Source organism: Canis lupus, chromosome 23, assembly GCF_011100685.1.
Source record: "Canis lupus familiaris isolate Mischka breed German Shepherd chromosome 23, alternate assembly UU_Cfam_GSD_1.0, whole genome shotgun sequence".
Taxonomy (NCBI): Eukaryota; Metazoa; Chordata; class Mammalia; order Carnivora; family Canidae; genus Canis; species Canis lupus.
The window spans coordinates 27,655,080-27,674,822 of record NC_049244.1 but is presented as its reverse complement, the minus strand read 5'-3'; the positions used below and the strand labels follow the sequence as shown (position 1 = coordinate 27,674,822).

The window sequence follows — 19,743 nt, the reverse complement described above, 5'->3', positions numbered from 1 at the left end:
GGGGTCAAGGGGCATTTTATCTGGCTTGGAGAAAACTGCAGCATAAACAGTATAAGTGGTTTTTGGTTTTGTTTTTTGTTTCTTTTTTAAGATTGGCAGCAGGAAGTGTGGCTCCTTTCTTCATCAACTGGAAGCAGCCAGTATATTCTTGATCTAATTTCTAATAAAAATTATTATTATCATATCATCTTTGTCTTAAAACAGCTTGCCATGAAAGGAAAGAGAACTCTAAATGGCAAGTCTAGTAAATGGTGCAGAGTCCAGAGAAGCTGTCATACTTAATTCCACGGTAATATATTATTCTTTGATGTTCACTGTTGTACTGAATGCACCTAACCTAAATATTTTTAAATCAAATTGTTTTGTTCTCTTTTAATGTTTCCTTTAACTTGCTTATGTAATTATTCATTTTTAACCCAACATTCCACCTAGGAAATAGCAGGAACAGAGTTTTTGACAGCTGAAGGTAGTAATAAATAATAATAAATTACTGTCAGATGATTGAAATTATTTAAATATGCTCTCCTAACTGAAGGTCAGATAAAAATTGTTTATTCAAGTTTGGAAAAGAAAACTTTAAGATAAACTCAGAACACAATTAGGATTCTAAGCAAGCATGCATTTTGCATGTTCAAAGAATACTATGCTGTGATGCTGTAAGGCTAGGGAAAAATGACAACCTCCCAGGTCAGTGGCTTTCAGCATAAAGAACACAATGTTCGACAGAATTGTTCTCAATTCTGTTGTAAATTAACTGAATGAACTCCATTTTTACGTAGCCTTGTTCCCAGCAAGATATCCATAAAATCCCACTAAATATTTAACTGTTTAAATAAATATTTAACTGTCAAATAAAAAATGTTTGTTGTCACCCAGCTGAAATAATGCTGCATACCTCTGGCAGTACATGTGCCGCCCTCGAAGGTCTGAGTTAAGTGTCATTAGCAATGGTATTAGGCCAAAGATGCCTGTGCCTCACCCTGGGCTCTTGACCATTGCAGCTCAAATCTGATCCCTCTGTTTTGATGCCTTCTGCTCCTGAACATTACCTGTGGCCCTCTAAGAGGTAGGAAATGCAAAGAAAGGCCTCTCCACCCAAATGGGGTGTCCTTTCCCTTCCACTGAACTAGAAGGAGGTCTCAGACCATGCTGGAACCCTCTCATCAATGTGCATAGCAACCTGCTCCTCTTCTAGACCAGAACCTTCCACAGCAAAACCCACTTTCTCTGCTCAATGGACAGGAAGGCAGAGCTATTTGTGTAGTGCTTAGGTCTAATGTGTTACTGAGGCCTACTTTATTACTATTTCTAAGTACTTACTTTCTGCCCCAGCATTCCAGGAAATCCTGGGAAGCCCTGTAAAGAGAGCAACACACAGTGACTATCTCTGAGATAGGTCCTGAGAGGGCTATGGAAGAGGGTGGTTGGCTGTTTTCAAGAGAAGAGCCCTGTTGGTCAGTCAGCCAGTCAGCCCAACAGCTCACAGGGGGCTGCCACTTACATTGTAGTTTATCATTCCGTGCAAAGGCCATTACCTTTTCTCCTTTGGGACCCAAGTCACCCCTTTCACCTCTGGATCCCTAGGAGGAAATCACAGGAGAGAGTCAAAGAGTTAATACCCTGAGGGAAAATTGGAGCATTACAAAATGAAAGCTCCCTAGGCCAACACCTTCATTGTATAGACAAAGACTAGGCTCAGAGATTAGGGACTTGCCCAAGGAAGGAATGCTTTGTGATCTACCTTTTTTTTTTTTTAATTAAAAGATTTTATTTATTTATTCATGAGATTCAAGAAAGAGAGAGGCAGAGACATAAGCAAAGGGAGAAGTAGGCTCCATGTGGGGAACCCAATGAGGGATTCGATCCGGGAACTCCAGGATCACACCCTGAGCCAAAGGCAGACGCTCAACTACTCAGTCGCTCAGCCACCCAGGCATCCCTGTGATCTACCTATTGTTTGGGCCACAAAGACCCTTGTATTAATAAAAGACAACTCACAAAATTCTAGGTCCTGGATCCTCTCTCATTCTGTAGAAAAGTTGTCCCCAGGTTCTGGCTGGATTTTTTATTTGGTTTGTTTGTTTGTTTGTTTGTTTGTTTAAAGATTTTATTTATTTATTCATGATATACATAGAGAGAGAGAGGCAGAGACACAGGCAGAGGGAGAAGCAGGCTCCTTGCCGGGAGCCCGACGCATGAGTCGATCCTGGGACTCCAGGATCACGCTCTGGGCCAAAGGCAGGTGCTAAACTGCTGAGCCACCCAGGGATCCCTGGTTTGGTTTTTGACAGATGAGAAGGCTGTGTGGTGGAAACTTGGTCTAAAGACACACATCAGCCATTTTCCTTTGGGAGCCCCCAGGCAAGCCGTGTTCCCTCTCCACAAGGCACAATCTTCAACTGCTCATCTGTTCCATGTGAGAGGCCTCTGCCTCCACTGGAGCTCCTCCCTAATCCATGTGCCCTGCCTCAGAGGACTCTTCACTGCTCTCTCAGCCCAATGACAAAGGACAGGGGAATATCTAGGAATGGTCACCATAGTCACTAATTTAAGAAAAGCTTGGGCCTGTCTTCTGCTCACCATTGATTCCAGAGCCAATAGCCCAGATCAGGTTCTGGGAAGCCATCAGAGACAAACACTAACCTTTTCCCCTCTGGATCCAGGGTAGCCCTAAAAGAAAGCAAAAGGTACATTTAGGATCAGCCCTATAGGACCTCTAGGTTTGGTGCAAGAGTGGAAGGAATCCCTGAATGTGATGGCGAGGTGTGTTCCCACCTTGTGCTCCAAGTTTTAGTGGGGGCTGTAACAGTAAACACAAAGATGTCCCCAAGGGTTATGTTTATACCAGGCCTAAATAGAACATTGCATTTTCTTACTCACAAAGGCCTGAATGAAGGTTTCCAACTACTTTGTCGTTCAGAAGCTTGACCCTCCCTGCCCAGGAGAATAGCAGGAATCTGTATGCCATGTGTCCCAGGCATGATGCCCCACAAGGCTGGTAAAGGCAAGCATTCCGGCACTGGGCTTTCCAATATCTCTGATGTTCCCCAAACCCAGATGGCAGTTTGTATCTTTGTGGACAGTAGCTGTTCCAGAATTAGAAGACCTGGGAATGTCCACCTGGACCAACAAACTGACCTTGAAGCCCATTGGTCCTCTTGACCCTGGCAAGCCCATCACACCCAGGTCACCTTTTTCACCCTATGGGAATTAGAAGAAGAAGGAGGAAAGGACCTACAGTGACTTTTATAGAAAAACAGAACCAGGAGAATCAGGGGCAAGATTAGGATGAACCAGGGACATTGGAACTGGCTGATGAATCTGAGGATCCCCCCATGCTCCCTTGTTCATTCCCAGGAGTTCAAGGCTCCATAGTCCACACTTCATTATGATATTTAAGATTAAACATAAAATGAAATTGCCCAAGGCAGAGCAGAGCAGATCTCCAAACTAAATGTTAAGATGCTATAAATGCTCCATCTGTTACTGGAATGGGTTGTGGGAGGGTGGGGAGAGAGCATGGGGGCACTGGGGCCTCACAGGACTAAGTGTCAGCCCCCCACCCCCAATAAAAACTTTACCTGCTTTGTTCTTTGCATAGGTAGGGCCTTTCAGGCATTTCCATATACTCTGACCCTAGGTTTGCAGCCAAACAGAGTGAACATCAGCCCCTGGGTGTGTATTATTGAGACAGGGGGCTAAGACTCATGGGTGGGCTCTGGATGTTACCCCTCAGAATGGTTTGCAGTGGGAACTTTCAGCACTGTCTGTGCTAAAAATTCTATACCAGTGATAAAATGTAGAAATATAAGATACTCATACTTTAGAATGTTTTTAGAAGTCACATTAAAACAGGTGAAATTGACTTCAAGAGCATTTTATTTAATCTAATTATCATTTCAACATATAATCAATATAAAATTAATGAGATATTTTACATTCTGTTTTTCATAATATATATTTGAAACCTTTGTGTATTTTCTATTTAAATCACATCTCAAATCAGGCATTAAATTTCCATCCAAAATACTTGATCTGTATTTAGAGTTCATAAAATTTAGAGCTGAAAAAGCAGATTCACACATTCAAGTCACTCCAAACATGCTTAAAGATTTTCAATTAACTGAACTGAGTAAAGGTCTTTAAATTCAAACTTAAATAAAAAATTCAGTTCCTCAACTGAGGAAAATGTACCAGGCACATTTTAAGGAGGCACTATACAGTAGATTTTTAGAAAAATATCCTTGGGACTTTTCCTAAGAGGACTGGGAACAGTTTTCTATTCCCATAATAAATATAGCTGGTAAGTCAATCAGAGCACATAGAGACATTCACCTGCCCATCCCTAATTTCTGTAGGTCAAATCTGGACTCAATAGTCTCTGAACAAAGAAAGAAGAATATAAACAAAGGCATGGATGTAGGTGTGTCAGCTTTCCATAATCTGTCTGAGGAATGGGATTTCATCAGCATTTGGCAATCCCCGTCTAAATGTAGGATTCTAGTCTTTCCAGCTAGCCAGTGTCTACCCCCTCAACCACCATTCTCCTGCCAACAGCTTTTCAGACACAAGCCTTTCTTGAGGTCCTCTCAAAGAAACAAACAAACAAACAAACAAAAAACCGTATGCTAACTCTGAGGACAAAGGAGAACTAGGGCCCCTGTGAAAGAGGGAAGTAGCCCCTCATTTCCCCCCAGAACAGAAGTAGAGCTATTGAGTGGACCAAGGTCATGTAGTCCAACCGAAGGAGAAAGTATATGGGGACCTCTGGGCTTCTCTTCTTCTTCCTCTTAAGGAAATGAGTTTCACTATGTGCCAAAGGCCAGGGGGGCTGACATCTTCTCATGTTCTGATACCACACGAGTCCTGAGAGTGTCCCAAACTTACCCTGGGTCCTTCAGGGCCAACTGGCCCGGGCATGCCAGGAACACCCGGGGGACCAGGTCTACCCTTCAAAAATGAACAACAAAAGTCAGGATGACTGGGTTTGTTTCCCTCCTTCCAGAAAATAAGGTTTGTTTTGGGGGTTCAACAGGAACTGTGTAGTCCCTAAGCATGGCCTCTGGGTTACCCATCCCCACCCTCCAAAGACTGATGGCCTAGAAAGTTGGGTCACTTAGATATAAGTTAAAGTCCTTGATATCACATTATGTCAACATTTAAGTTCTTATTCTACTCAATAAATGGAAGTTGGTGGGGGGTGGGGAGTGGGTAGGAAGGCAGTGAAGGCATTCTAAACTTCTTGACTTTTTGCTCTTTATCACCTTCATCTACCCCGCCCCCCAATGTTCCTTGCATTCCAATAGGTTCTCCTCAAGGACATGGTGTAGAATTGGATAGGATTTGGTTTAGGGTGTACTAGCAGATGCTGTTGGTATTCCCTCAAAAACTTTTTCACTTGTTCACTGTTCCCATCCCCCAGGGGCTACCTGCCTTGCTGCCACAACTCATTCCTGCAACCTGCAACTGTGGAATTAGCCCATGAGCAACTGCAGCTGCCTTGCAATTTATGTACCTGTTCTCCCTGCAGCCATAGCCCCGCTCCCTTACTTCAAGGCGGGACAAATTCTGTGGTTCAGTTCACACCCCAGAGCTCCCCAAGGAATAAGGCTTAAGATGAACTTCATCTGATACCATGCCAAGCTGGGCTTCTCCCCTTGCACCATCCAGTTCCCTCTCGGCTCAGGATCCTCCTGAAAGAGTTCCCATAGTTCATTCACTTGCCCATGGCATATGTGGCCTCTACCTCTGCTTCTAGGGAAACCAGCCTAAGCCAGGAGCTATGAAAGAGCAAGCCTTATGAGAGCAAGTGGGTGGGGGGACTTGTGGTCTCTCTCAACCTCTGTACCCACTGGCTAGTTTCGCAGTTAGCTTAGCTAGACATGTGGAAGGCTCAACCCCTACACCAGAGATCACAAATGCTGGTGTGTGTACTGGTTTCTACTCTTGCCTCTCATGTTTATGGCAGACATCACTAATTGATCATGGTCTTCATTAGTTTTGAGCATGGAGACCATCCCAGAATCCTTTCCAGCCTGCACTTCAGATAACCACTATACTTTGGCTAGAGCTGTGATCTGGGCCCTGGAGGGATATAATTTTGCTCTGCAAAGTTCCATTTGTTGATAGTGAAACCACTTGAATAAAACATCTAACCAGCAAAATAGTGATTTATATTTAGAATCATGAGCATCCTTTTTTTGGTCAAAGTCTTGCACCTCCTTCTATCACCAAGACCCACAGATTCAGTGCCAGCCTCTGTTGACTACAGTGAATGGTTGCTGATTTACTCTTTCCTGACATGAATGAGAGTCTTGATGACATGTGTTTGGTTCACTCAGAGTGCCTGTGACCTTAGGTAACCCATTTATTTCAGCTGGGCCAAAAGGCAAGAGCCATTTGCTTCTGTGTTGCACTTCATTCCAGTATAATCAAATAGACAGTGAGAGTCATTTTGTGCCCTCTTTTTTTTTTTTTTTTTTTTTTTTTTTTTTTTTTAATTTTTTTTTTCATTTTGTGCCCTCTAATGGATGGCAGGATGAGATGCTCTGAGGTTGGGGAAAATTCGGCCAGGCTTGGCAGCCCCTGGGAGAAGTGTCCAAATGTCTGGTAGTAGCAGGCTCTAGCTCTTGAACACAAGAGCGGGCAGAACGAGCCCACTGTCATCATCAGAATGGCAGTGGGATTACTGTCTACCTGGGTACTGGAGCCCGAGAAAGCACCTGATGGTCCCCCCTACCCCTAGGAGTGTGCGCACATGTGTGCACATACACATCCCTCCCCCAACATGTGGAGCACAGTTTGCCCATATAATGCTGACAGAACAGCATGGACCATACCTTCCTTCCTGGTAGGCCAAGCTCCCCCTGTGGATGGAGAAGACAGGTAAGCAGAGGCTGCTTTGGAAGAGAAGTTCTGGAAGCACAGAGCTTAGTAGGGCTGATGGCTGGGCATGACCATGTGGCTTGGTTGCTTGGCCGCTCACAGCACCCCTGCCATGTCAGTGGGCCAAGCTGAAACACACCAGTGGGATCTCATACCTGCAGCAGCAGCCCCATCATTATGGAGCCCATCCTCATGCACTAAGGCAGAATTAGCACATGCTTTGAAATCTCAACCAGAAAATTCTCAGTGGCATCCCCAGGATATAGGCTGGAATTACCAAGGAGAGGCAGACTGAAGGTAATAGTGGCTCATACCTTTTCTCCCTTTGGTCCTATCTTGCCAGGAAGTCCCGGTGGACCCTACACAATCAAGATGAGAAATGAAAAAGTATATATCAAACCAAGGCAGGACAGGGTGGTGAGGAAGGCAGGACTGGGAGGGAAGCTCTTAGCCCACTGGACTCCTCCTACAGCTTCCAGACTCGGGGCTCCAAGGACCCCATGAAGGACCCTCTTGTGCCCTCCAACCCAGTCTCCTGTCCTCTTCTAGCTTTCTCTGAGCTGTTTCCAGTGGTGCCATGGTTACAACTGAAGAGTCTTGTTTGCTGAAAACAAGATGCTTCATCACCTCTCTTATCTTTTTAGCTGCTCTCACCAACTTTCCCTGGGGCCCTGATAAGAGGGAAGTTCCGTTTTGTACACAGGAACAGCCAACTTAGAAATTCCTGTGCTGGATCTCTGGGGACCAGTTGCAGTGAAAGCCTTTCTTAAGATGTTAAGAATGTAGGCAATGGAGCAGTTTTGTCACGTTGCCCAGCCACAGGAATGGAGCGGACTCTAGCTTCAGGATTCTAGCACCTACTACTAAAGCTTGGCACATCCACAGCCAGAGTGCAGCTACTTTTTGCTCACACGTCTATGAAATGCTCAGTTGGCTAACTGCTTTCCAAATTCCCTAGTACAGCAGAGAGGAAATCCTCATCCCAAAGATCTGCAGGTGAACACGCCCAATACAAAGCCTGTTTGAAATATGATTCCTATGAGACTTGTCCAAATACCAAACAGCCCCCTCAGCAGCTCCCAGACCTATCACCTTAGAATCCCCTGAGGATCTTTTAAAAATCCCAAAGACCAAGGCACATCCCAGATCAATTACATCACAATCTCAAGGAGAGGTGCACAGTCATCATGGGTTTTTGAAACTCCCAGGGGATTCTAATGAACAGATAAGTTTGGGAATCACTGTCTTTGGTTTATTCTCCTGTTTCAGGGGAGGAGGTGGGCGGGGGGAAGAGAGTTATCATTTCATTTCCTTTCCTACTCTCCCCCTTCACTCCCTTCCCCCCCACCTCATCACTTCTTTTACCCTCCCACCTTCCCTTCCTCCCTGCTTCTCTCTCTCTTCGTTCCTCCTGGTCTGGGCTCCCTTGTATGGAAAGAGGGTTTCCTGGGAGGGTGGCCTCACCACCCCACCTCCTCAGCCACCTGCCCAGTAACCCACTAGGGACTGGGCTGGCCCCACCACCTGGACCTTAGAGCTGTGCCCCTTTACTTCAGAGCTACATAGGCCAGCTTGGGTAGATGGTTCCAAGTCCTTGGGGATAAAAGGCCAAGGGGGCACTGATGCTCCCAGAAAGTGTGACTTAGAGGGGCAGAGGTTCCCTGCTCCCCAAAGCCTGTGATCCCAGTGTAAAGAGAGGCCCAGGACAGTGCATCAGCCAGGCAGGATGACTGAATGTTGTTTCATTGTTCCATTTCTTATTATCAAGTCTGTTTTTTCCATTTCTTAAAATGGGCTGGAATGATTTGACCAGGCCACTGTGCTCTAGCTCAGTGCTTCTCAAACTGGGATGTGCAGAGGTTTCACTAGGGGGTCTCACTAAAATGCAGATTCTGATTGCAGGACTGTGTGAAGGGGTAAGGGAGAATGAGATCCTACATTTCTAACAAACTCCCGGGGGATGTCAATGCTACCCGTCTGCAGATCTCACTTCGCTTGGGAACAGCATTTTACAGTGTGTTCTAGGGCAACGGAGGGGTCTGCAAATCCCCCTTCCATTGGGCAGCACGTTCTCAGTTAAGACTTGAATGGACTGCGTGAGGTTCGAGATGTGCAAGCATGGCTGGAGAGCTGCTGGTCTGAAGTCAGCTGAGAACCCCTCTTTCCTTCCCATGTTCTGTGGTCCTCACATGCTCCGAGACCTGAGGAGACTGTCAGAGGTGGGAAGGTAGAAATCCACCTGAGAGGTATTTCTCAGGGTACCCATCTTGCCTATCTGCAGACTTCCCAGCCCCTCTGCAGCAGCCAATTCTGGGTCCAAAGGTCTGTTTTTATTGCATCCAATAAATATTTATGGAGAACTTTTGACAACCCATGCTCTGGTGGAGACTGCCTACAACATGTAAACAAGATACACAATGTCCTTGCTCTCAAGACCAGGGGTGGGTGAGCTGTCTCTGTTAAGAGGCAGATAGTAAGTATCTTAGACTCTGCCTCTGATACAGTATCTCTGTCACAGCCACTTACTGTGGCAACAAAGGCAGCCAGAGACAATACAACTTTTATTATAAAAACAGATTGTCGGGATTCCTGGGTGGCTTAGCAGTCGAGCATCTGCCTTTGGTGTGATCCCCATCCAGGGATTGAGTCCCGCATCAGGCTCCTTGTGAGGAACCTGCTTCTCTCTCTGCCTGTGTCTTTGCCTCTTGCTCTCTCTCATGAATAAATAAATAAAATCTTAAAAAATAATAATAATAAATAAAAACAGGTTGTCGTCAGATCTGTAGGCCATAGTTGGCCAGTCACTGCCATGGGGCCTGTATTTTACAAAGGGAAGACCAAAGAGACCAGGGAAAGTAACGAAACAAATAAGAAAACTGTAATAAGGTGAGAAAATAATGCAGAGAATGAAAACAGGTCATTGGGATAGAGTGTGATGGGGAAGGCTACCATAGACTGTGGTTGAGGAAGGTATTTCTAAGGAGCTGGTCTGCAAACTGTTCTGAGTGACAAAAGAGTTGGCTGTGGTAAAAATCAGAGGGAAGAACATTCCAGACATTCAGACCCATAAGCACAAAGGCCCTAAGGCTGGAAGGAGCTTGGCATGCTCCAGGCCCCAAGAGATGTGCATTGGGTGGGTGATGGTGGTGGTATGAGAGACAAGGTAGGAGAGACAGGGAGCGTCCTCTTCAGGGGGCAGGGGTGGAGAGTGAATTTGTAACTGAGGGTGAGGAGTCTGGCTCTTAGTGTCCCGTGACCAGAAGCCATAGGAGGGGTTAACAGAATTCATAAGGCAATTGGGCAACTGGAAGGGGTAACAGAATTCATAAGGCAATTGGGCAACTGACTGTTGCTTGTACTCTCTTTCCCCTTCCATGGCAGACCTCCAAACTCCAGGCCAGGGAGCGTTCCTCCTTGATGGACCCCCACTCCCAGGCAGGCCAGAGGAGCCAGGGTCTGTATGACAGGGTCTCTGAAGAGTGCTCTTGTTTGTCTAGAAAATCCTCCCTCTAAGGGAGGGAGGATTTTTGCCTGTTTCTCACTCTTCCCTTTAGCTTTAGTGGGGAGCAGTGCATTGTCTGGTTGCAGTGTCTGGGAGCAAATGAAGGTCAGAGTAACAAGTTCCCCATTACCTCCACTTTCTGTCACTCCTTGGTCCACTGGCAAGGGTCCATGGTCACAGAAGGGGCAACCCACTGTCACCAAGTGTTTGATGATAATTATAATAATAATCCCACCCATCTAGGCAGCAGCTCATTTGGTCCCCTCACCACTCCCAAAATCCAGTACTGCAGGGGTAATTATCTCCATTGCATAGATGAGGAAATCAAGGCTGAGAGGGCAGAATTCACCCAGAGGAGAATCAGTGTTCTATCCATGTGGCCCTGGAGCTGGAGGTGAGCTCTTAGAGAAGGAAAGACAGCCCCCATGTCACTTTAAAAGGGGCAGCTCTAAGAGACTCTCTCCAGTGGGCTTCACTGCTCTGAACAGAAGACAACAGGAATGGATCTGGGGGAATGAACCAACCTGGGGGCCAGGGGGCCCAGGGGAGCCGAGTGATCCTTGTGCACATGAAGACTGTGTGGTCTCCAGTTCCAGGATGAGATTCTTCATGTCTGGGGACAGCAGCTTCAAAGCAAAGCAACACATGGTTACAAGCCAGACTTGGGGGACAGAAGAAGGGTCACCATCCTGGACACAGACCTGCTCCGCAGTCCAGTCCTCAAGACACCCAAAGGGTGTCTCAAGAAGATGACCTTCTGGGCCCCCATTTACTGGTCTCTCTTGAGACATACTTGGCTTGAATGGATTATAAAGATAGAATAGCCACTTTGGATGGAGTTAGGAAGCTCATTTCAGGGGCTTTTATCCAATGTCTAGGACAACACTGTCCAACGGAAATAAAATGCAAGCCACCAGTGCAAGCCACGTATATAGTTTTAAATTTTCTGGTAGCCACATAAAAAAGGTAAAGAGAAAGAAGTGAAATTAATTTTCATAATATATTTAACCCAATATGTCCCAAATGTTATCATTTCAACATGTATTCAATATTTTAAAATTACTCATGAGACATTTTACATTCTTTATTTATATTAAGTTCAGTAAAAAAAAATCCAGTATTCCATATCAATAGCCCATCTCAACTTGAACCAGTTGCATTAAAAGTATTCAAGTCACATGTGGCTAAATGGCTACTGCACTGGGCAGTACAGTTCTTAGAATTTCTGGAAAAATCTGAGAATCTCAAGTCCCTAGAATATCCTGGCCGACTGTCATCTAGCTCAGCTTCCCAAATCCTGCTCTTTCCCTCTTCCCAAACTGGGCTCCCTCTCACACCTCAGTATGGCTATCAAGGCACCATTTCCTGCATCACCTCACAGAAACAGCCTCCATTCAGTATAGGCTGTGGGAGGGAATTTCACAAATATTTGGGAAGAATGGGAAAAATCCATATCTGAGCAGCTGTAGGGAGTCTCAAAAGTTTTTAAATCACCTCATTGTTCTCAGGAAGACGGGACACTTTGTCAACTCCAATTTCCAGATGCGAAGAATCTCCCTCTGTAGCTTATTTAAGACAGTGGAAGAACAGACACACACCAGAAACTGCTAAATGCCTGTTCTAGGGTCCAACCTGCTACGTGAGAGTAAAGATTTGGATCCCTCAAAAAGAATCTGGAGGCCACTCACCTCAAGTAGGCGGCTGTGTGTGTGTGTGGGGGGGGGGGGCGGTGTGGCAGGCACTGGGAAGCCAGCACGTCTACTTTCTCATGACTCCTAAGATACTCACCAAACTTCGGCCCCCTCTGAAGAATGGTGGTGGGAACAGTGGGGGTGGAGGGGGCGTTAGGAGGCAGCATGCTCTGTGGCTACCACGCTTCTTCTGATCCAGGCCGGGAAGGGCTGTGCAGAGAAAATCGCTGCTCATTAGCATGGGGACAGTGCCGGGGCCTCTGTCGTCCCCACTGAACCCTAGGGAGACCCATGCGGTACCCGAGATTTCTGAGTTTGATTTCTAATCCATTTACATGAGTGTGCCTTCTGTTTACTACTTGATGTAACCTTCCCCCAGCCTTCAGTAAACGAAGATGGTTGATAAACAAGCAGGTGGTATGGACACTGTGGCCATAATGAAGTCCATTTCTCCGTCTTCTGGGACTGACTTGTCATTTAGCAGACGTGACAAGGAACGCAAAGTTCAGACCTATAAAGCACCTCTAATAGGTCAGGAGAAGGCAGTGTTTGCTAATTATTTTGATGGTGTGCTCAAAGGGCATTGTTCAGGGAGTAGGCAGCTAGGGCCTGAGGTGGTGTTGATTTTAAGAGACTCAGAGCCCTGATTTAAAACATGTATTTGACTCTGGACTCTACACACACATTTGGTGTCACCCGTGTTCACTAAAGAGTTTACAGTTTAATGACTCAATACATGGGTGTGAGGAGATGAAAGGAGGGCCCTGGACCCTGATTGCTTTATACAACATGGGGTCTTGCCCATGTTCAACGTTAGTGTATGCTCAGTGTTGAAGTATACCTTACAGAAAGGATGCAGATCATGAGTCTACAGCCCAACAGATTTCTGCAAAGCGAACACACCCTCGAAGCCAGCCCCCCCCCAAATCAAAACACACAACTCCCCAGCATCCACAAGCCCTGTAAGCTCCTATCCAATCTCTGTGCTCCTCCCTCTCCACCATACTGACTTCCAACCCCACGGACTCATTTTATCTATTCTGGAACTTTATATAAATGGAATCAAACAATATGAACTCTTGTGTTTGGCTTCTTTTGCTCATCGTAGCGTTCATGGGGATCATTCAGATTGTTGCTTGTCATTGTTCATGCTGAATAGAGTTCCACTACGTGGCTAGACCACAGTCTGCTTATCCATTCCATAGCTGCTGCATATTGGGTTGACAACCACTACATACCCCACCAGAATGGCTAAAATGAAAAGGACAGAAAATAATAAATGTTGGCAAGAACATGGAACAAATAGAGCTCTCATACACTGGCCAGGAGGAGTGTAAGTTGGTTCAACCTCCTTGGAAAACTGCTTGGTATTGTCTACTGCAGCTGAATACAGGCATCCTCTATAGCCCAGCAATTTCACTCACAGGTATTTACCAACAGACAAGCAGGCATACGTTCACCAAAACACATGTACTAGAATATTCACAACAGTAATACCTATATTTGCCACAAGCTATAATTTTACAGTCTCCAGTTTGGGTCTTATGATGGTATCCTCACCTCCATCCCTTCGTCGAACCTCTGACCTCATAGAATATGGGGCAGGTCACTCACCATATGCCTCTTGGCCCTGAATCCAGTTTCTGTCTTATCTCTCAGGGGCCTCTGATTGTCTACTGTTTGCACCCTCTGCTCTAGGACCTGTCTGTGGACATTAGGCAGCTGCTCCATGCATACCCACACACTCACTCTCCAGTGGAGGAGCATTCCACTGACCTGTGCCAGTAGTCCTCAGCCCTCTCTGACCCAGTGCCTCCTTTTGTAAGAAATATTTTGTGAAGACCCTTTTATTACCTTGAAATGAAATTAACAAATTATACAATAGACATACGCAATTTTATTTTTTTTAAAGATTTTAGTTATTTATTTGAGAGAGAGAAAGAGAAAGAAAAAGAGCACAAGCAGGGAGATTGGCAGAGGGATAGGGAGAAGCAGGCTCCCCATTGAGCAGGGAGCTCGATGCAGGGATCAAACCCAGGACCCTGAGATCATGACCTGAGCCGAAGGCAGATGCTTAACCTATTGAGCCACCTAGATGCCTCTGCATACACAATTTAAAAAATCAATATAATCTTACAGCAGCCACATGTGGAGGTGGCCTCTCAGGGCCATGGAAGAGTTGAGGACAAAAAGGAAGGGATCAATGCAAACATTACTGAGAAGAAAGAAATGAGGAAGGGACCATTGTGTTGTAGGAGTGAAAGAGGAGGGTGGTTTTGAGATGGCAGGGACCTGAGACCACAGTGATCAGAGTAGGAGATGGAAAAGTCAAAAGAGGTACTGGTTTGTGGGGAAAGCTATCAAATTTGGTTAGACATTTGTTCATTTGAGCACATGCCTTCCCAGGCACTGGACCAGGCTATGTGGGGGGTAGAAAGATGCCTGACTGGTGCTCCCGACATGCAGACAGTAAGTCCGGTGGAGCTTGAATGGCTGCCAAGTTCCTTCTGTTCATATCCCACTCTTCCCAGCCACACCTAGCCTAATCCTAGAGACTCCTATTCATTCATCAAGGACTGTCAGGTGCCACTTCCACCAGGAAGCTTTCCTTGATTTCCCAGGTCAAGGTTGAGAGTCCTGCCATGTTTTCCTCTGGGTTTACCCCATGTTAGCTCATACCTATGGGGTAAAACAGTCTCCTTGTATCTCCCTGACTACAATGCTTTCTGGGAGGATGTAAGCCAGTTTTTAATCCCCAGGTTCTAGCACAGTACCTAACATACACTAGATACTCCACAAATGCTTGCTGAATTCATAATAATAATAATAAAAAACGCAAACAAGTACTTCATGCTTAGGCACCAGTGAAATGCCCCATACATATAAATTCACCTAATCTTCACAGCAATCCTGAGAGTTAAGTACTATTGTTATCATCACTCCCACTTTACAGATCAGTTAACTGAAGCAAAGAAGTGAAGCAACTTGCCCAAGGTCATACAATTAGCAGCAGGGTTCTAGGCTTCTTCCTCCTGATCCCCACACTCTTCCACATGTGGGTGGAAATAAAGGTCAGGAGCTCAGAGAAAGGAAAGGGGCTCCCATAACAACTACCTGAGATATACAGCATCAAGGGTTTCCAACCAAAAACCATCAGGAACACACGTATGGTTGCAGAAAACTGGCCCTATTGGCTCATTGTGAAGGAGGATGCACACCAGGGGCCCACAGGGCATCTTGAAAGAGGCTGTTAGAAAGGATTTGTTCTAGGATTTGGGCCTTCACTAGATGATGCTCGGGGGTGGGGGAGACTTGAGGAAGTGAAGTCTGGCCTCACTCTGGATTGGATGGGGTCAGGAAGTGAAAGTTAATCTATAACTATCTTAATTCTTATCTAGCAGAAGAGAAGAGCAGAGGGAGACTGAAGCTGTGGGTAGTAAAGCAGCAGCTGTCACTCATATTAGCAAGGACAGGCGGATAGTTGGCCATTTGTGTGGTTGGATGGTGGTCAGGTTTTGTCTGTGTCTGATAGGGTGATACAGTGGCCTTGTTTTTGTCTTGGGCCTTGTCTGATGCTGTGCTCTGAAACTGTTCTCATTCAACAGAACACCATGGCCTAGCTGTGAGTGGCAGATCCATTCCACCTGTCATGAGCTGCTTTCTCTCTCTCAGGGGAAAAAAACACTGCAGTACATTGTCATAAAATTTGACATCAATGCCAATCATATTCCTCTTCAAATTCCTTCAAATAGCTCTCCTGGAGTGCAGAGTAAGCTCAGTGGGGCAGCTTCCACTGTGTCCCTTGCCTTGGGCACATGGGGAATTTGGCAGCCATGCACCAGCACTCCAGAACCCTCTCGGCGCTCCCTAGTGGCAGTTCCTCCTTTGCCACTCTTGGCCGAGGCTGTGGTTTTCCGCAAAGCCTCTGCCAGCCAGGGGCACCTGAGAGGTCTGCACATTCACATGGCTCTATGCACTCCTCGCCATTGATTTTTCCAGGCCATGTATGGCCTCCAGTGCCTCCCTTTACACTACATTAGGTGTGGTCTTCCACAGATGAAAGACCCCGAATCATTTAAAAGCAATTCTCTTATTTCTTCCTGGAAACTGGAGAACTCTTTGGTGAACATAAATTATCAGTTGCTTTTCCTGCTGAGGCATCTGCATTGTTCACCTCTCCTCATCCCTCCTTGCCTTTTCCCCCTTGACCTTGACTTCACTTTCAGCAGGTGAAGAGCATCTATTTCTGCCTACCCCCCAACTCCCTGGAGATGTTTGTTTTTAGCACAGTCTAGTTTATTTACGGCTCATTCCAACTCAGAATATTTCCATCAGGTGGATGTGTTTAGGAACAGCTTCCCGCCCCTCCCTCCCTGTCAACTAAGCCAGGACTTCACATGTCTATTTTAGTGTCATCTGAGTGGCCTGTGGGTCTCTTTCAGGACTAGGCTGCCTCCATGGAATCGTGTCTAAGCCCAGGGTCCAGCTTGGAAAAGCCCCAGCAGGCTCTGTGGTAATGGAAACAATCATGTGTGTATGAACATGGGGCCTGCAGAAACCCGGGTGTGCCATGTGGCTCAGGCCCAGGCAGCTGCCTTGGAAACACCAACTCCCATGGAATTTCAGGACCACTTGCCCTGACTTAAAGACACTGAAGTCATACTGTACACGGCCACTGCAGTGCCAAATCATGGATAGAAATAAAGCTAGGTCTAATGCAGGCTTGTGTCAAGCGTCTTGTTTTTGTTTCTGTTTTGTTTGCCATTGCAGATGCTGACTTTGCCTTTGCACTCAATACCCACTTACTCTTGGGTGCATCCTTGGAAAGTGTGATTTACTCGCACTTACTCCTGAAAACATAGGGACTTGGATAAAAGGGTATGAGTCTGGGTGCAAGCGACCATGTGACTCGCATAGCTCATTTCTGAGACTCAGGTTCCTTACCTACACCATAAGGAGTCTGGCCCAAACCATCTCCAAATTCTGTTTTCATACATATGATACCAGGATCTCCACTGTATCCACCTATATCTCCCACTCATGAGACCAGCCCATCAGTAGGTCACGAAAGACACCCTGTTTCTGCCTCCTGTTTTTTGCAGCAAGGAGAACTCCCCCACCCCCGCCGCCCAATCAAGCAAATGTACCATTAGAAGCCACCAAAGGAAAGAAGTCACATAAACATCCTGCCTTTGCGGGGTGGGAAACTTCTAGGTGCAGCCATATATTACCTATTCTGCAACTGCTCAGAGTTGGGGGACTGCTCAGCTTCTTACTTCCGCCTCCTCCCACTCTGAGGCCTCTCCCTGCCTGTTGGAACTAGCAGAAGGACGAAAGGAGAGAAGAGGTGAAGGGCACATGCTCTGTGCAGCACTGAGTGTTCTGACCATGAGTCAGATGTCTCAGCTACAGTGAATTTCTCATGATAGCTCGTTTCAATTTGCTCAAAGTTTTTTCTGATTCACATATTCCAGAGGCTATACCCTATACCTTTCCTCTAACCCCTACACATACCCCACACATCTTGAAAACAAATTCTGATCCTAAAAGTTGAAAGTATTTGAACTGCTCTGAAAGACCAAGGTAGGAATTTGCCATCTTGCAATTTGCCTGAGTGGATATGGGGAGCAGGTGAGGGCACAACCTACAAAGGATATGATTTGGCAGTTTGGTGGCTACTGTCTCTGGGGCAGTGTGGCCACATGACCCAAGCTGTCAGCCTGGAGAATAATGGACAACATCTCGGCCACCCAATACCATGGCTGGCCCCAGACCATAGTGTGTGATGTTACTTCAAAGCCAAAGCAGCAGCCGTCTACCTCAGACCTCAAAGTTAAGGTCACAAAAGGGGCACACCCAAGCACACACACACACACGCTCATGAGTGTATATCAAGGTCCCCACCAACTCCATTGTCAAATCCCTTTTATGTGCAATTCCAACACTGATCGAGAAGTTTAACACTTAAAGACTGCTGAAAGCACTCAGAACAGGTCTTTTTTTTTTTTCAAGTCTGCTTTCTAAGCCTTTTTTTCTAAACAATGCACACATCATATATGCAGGCATACAACACACACACACAACTCACCTGAGCAGCAAGCTGAGTAACAGAGCAGTCCTGAAATGGTGAGCAGGTGAGTGAAGCTGAGTGATAGACCAGTCATTGTGGGCAAGGCCCAAGGAGGGACTGGCCAGGGAACACACGCTGGCGACAGGCTGAGATTTGTCACGCCTCTGAGCACTCCCAGCTGGGCATTTGGGGTGGGAGTCAGCCAATCCCTGCTTTGGTGTTGCTTCTGCCCCAGATGCCAGGGGTCCAGAGGCCAGTACTCAGCTCTCGGGAGCAGGAACAGGTACACGGTGCTCTGGCCTCAAAAGAGGCTACAGTGGGGACAGCTTGGGGGAAGAAGAATGCCCCTGTCCCAAGGAAGGAGGTGAGGTTGGGAGCAAGGAATACTGATCGCCCTTGCCAGCCAAGAGGAAATGGGAGTGCAATCTGTCTAAAAGGCTGCTTTTCATTTAGCTCAGAAACTGCTCCTGTCAATACTGCTCTGGCAAGCCTCAAAGTCCACCCCCACTGTGATTGTTCTGGGGGAATCTGTCCTCCTCTACTTCAAGGAAGATCTCTGTCACCATGTCTGTGCCAAGGTGCTGCCAACAAAGATAAACTTAATTTTTAAAATTATAAAGATTAAAAATATATATACAGATATGCAAAGAAATATATATATATACACATATATATAAACGTATATATATATCCAAAGGGCTGGTGAAGTAAACCTTTTTGGATGAAGCTTGCCTATAAAATAATAAAATAGCATATACCAGATACATGTGGAATCTGATAACTTTATAAGCATACCCAATGCACATGCATGCACACGCACAAAATTCTAGATAATAAAAGACAAGATTATTAGTACTTAGCAATAAGCACTGTTGTTTTAACCAGCTTAGTAGAAATCATCAGTTATTGTAGGATTCAGAAAACTTTTTCCAGAAAGAGCCAGATAGTAAATATTTTAGGCTCTGTGGGCTGCACAGTCTCTGTTACAACATAACTCTACTGCTATACATGAAAGTAGCCACAGACAATAAAGCAGCGTAGTTGTGTTCTATTAAATTTTTATTTACAAAAATAGGAAGCAGGCTGGATTTGGCCTGCAGGCTATAGTTGGTGGACTCCTGAGCTATAGCCTTCAGAAGAAATGTTATTCCTTGTATTCACTCATTCATTTATTGTTTCATTAATTCATAAACACATATTGAACGCCAAATGTTTCCAAGACTCAATGACTAGACACAGTTCCTGTTCCTGGCATGTGTCACTCAGTGTCATGGAAAGAATATAGGCCCTTGAGTCAGCAAACACAGTCTGGAGTTATCCAGGCTGCCACTTACTAGCTGTATAACCCTGAGGAAGTTACTCATTCCCTCTGAGTCTCAATTTTCTTATCTATGAAATGGGTAGAGCAAGACTCATCTTGTTAGATTATTGTGAGGATTAGAGCTAAGGATTTCAGAGTTCCTGGAATAGAACAGGGCTCTTTAATCGACATTTTCAGGGATAATGATTTTGTACTAAAAAGGACAAAAAGAGAAGTGGCTAACACAAGGCTGGGGATGTTTAGAGGGATTTGTACCAGGAAGTGATGGATACCA

The 19,743-nt window shown here is 45.7% G+C and overlaps 1 protein-coding gene across 10 annotated transcripts in view; it reads right to left on the bottom strand.

Annotated features, from left to right (window-relative positions):
• LOC608697 (2-hydroxyacyl-CoA lyase 1) overlaps positions 1-19,743 on the bottom strand; it is a 118,514-nt gene that overhangs the window by 25,584 nt on the left and 73,187 nt on the right. For 9 of the 10 annotated variants that reach the window (XR_005377009.1, XM_038570783.1, XM_038570782.1 and 6 more), the window contains 9 exons: positions 12,176-12,288; positions 10,912-11,013; positions 7,200-7,244; positions 6,840-6,866; positions 4,888-4,950; positions 3,139-3,201; positions 2,644-2,670; positions 1,536-1,580; positions 1,321-1,356 (listed from right to left, as the gene is read on the bottom strand). Coding sequence is in view for 9 of the 10 variants with exons in the window: in XM_038570783.1 (XP_038426711.1) it covers positions 1,321-1,356; positions 1,536-1,580; positions 2,644-2,670; positions 3,139-3,201; positions 4,888-4,950; positions 6,840-6,866; positions 7,200-7,244; positions 10,912-11,013; positions 12,176-12,288 (521 nt within the window). In the remaining variant the exon portion in view is untranslated. Of the gene's footprint in view, positions 1-1,320; positions 1,357-1,535; positions 1,581-2,643; positions 2,671-3,138; positions 3,202-4,887; positions 4,951-6,839; positions 6,867-7,199; positions 7,245-10,911; positions 11,014-12,175; positions 12,289-18,166; positions 18,355-19,743 lie in introns of those variants that run through there. The other variant, XM_038570791.1, reaches the window with a different exon arrangement.